Source organism: Priapulus caudatus, unplaced genomic scaffold (assembly GCF_000485595.1).
Source record: "Priapulus caudatus unplaced genomic scaffold, Priapulus_caudatus-5.0.1 Scaffold1719, whole genome shotgun sequence".
In the NCBI taxonomy this organism is placed as follows: domain Eukaryota; kingdom Metazoa; phylum Priapulida; class Priapulimorpha; order Priapulimorphida; family Priapulidae; genus Priapulus; species Priapulus caudatus.
This window is the reverse complement of record NW_014578780.1, coordinates 32013-32991: the sequence shown is the minus strand read 5'-3', so window position 1 is coordinate 32991 and position 979 is coordinate 32013. Positions and strand designations below refer to the sequence as shown.

Below are 979 nucleotides of genomic sequence, written 5' to 3'. Positions count from 1 at the left end.
AGGGGGCGCCACGTGTTATGCGCCAACAGTGGCTGAGAGGGGGCGCCACGTGTCACGCGCTGACAGAGTATGCGAACAGTCTTGCACTAAGAGTAAGAGACGATAAGAAATTACGATCGGCAAATATTTTCGCACTAATGAACGGACGGCAAGAGAAAGTAGTCGTGAGAGCCTATGCGCGTGCTGACGTTAACTTAAGACGTTAATGCACACGGAGCCGTGAAAAAACGCATTACTGAAACGAGTGCTAATGCTAAGAAAAATCGAGAGCGAAATCTACGCGTGTAAAAAATGCCGAAACCATTACCGCAGCCTAACATAAAAACAACTACCTCATCAGGCATCGTTAGCCGTTAACGAACGAGCAAAAAACCGCCCCTCGTTAGAGATCTCCTAAGGGGGATCTCGACCGGTTAATTAGTGACCACGCTAACGAGGCGATCCTTGTCCTGCCTCCACGTGAGAGAGCGCGGCGGGAAAGTCAGACATTCATCAACGCTATCAATTAAGATGCGATCAAATTAAATTTAATTAATGACGCTAATCCGCAGTTCTGTTGCGTCACGACGACGACGACCAAAATTAATCAGCGACTCCGAATAATTACACAATTAATTAATTAAATCAATTAATCGACTAACGAACAACAATACCATGACGGGCGTCGCCGCATCCATCAATCGTCGCCGTGACGACAACGACGGGTAAACGTCGTCTGATCGCCGCCGACGCGGTGGCGCCACCTACCTTGTATAAGGGTGAAGTTGACGGTGAAGCTGTGGTCAGCGGGCGGTGCGGCCGTCGTCGTTGCCGCGGCGACGGCGGGGTCGGGTCGCGAGATGTCCACCTGGAAGCGGACGTTTCGCTGGAACACGGAGCTTGACCCGCGGCGATACTCGACCCGGAACGACATCGGTGACGTCACGCTGTGTGTGAGGTCGGGCGTCTGCTCACGGGCGGGGGCGGGGCGTGGCACGGG

General features: G+C 53.0%; 1 protein-coding gene across 1 annotated transcript in view; it reads right to left on the bottom strand.

Annotated features, from left to right (window-relative positions):
* Positions 1 to 382: 382 nt before the first annotated feature.
* The window catches only part of LOC106817418 (serine/threonine-protein kinase BRSK2-like), a 14084-nt gene continuing 13487 nt past the window's right edge, over positions 383 to 979 (bottom strand). Inside the window, exons 12-13 of the mRNA XM_014822082.1 lie at positions 748 to 946; positions 383 to 393 (exon numbers count right to left, since the gene is read on the bottom strand). Of these exons, the coding sequence (XP_014677568.1) occupies positions 383 to 393; positions 748 to 946 (210 nt within the window). The remainder of the gene's footprint in view (positions 394 to 747; positions 947 to 979) is intronic.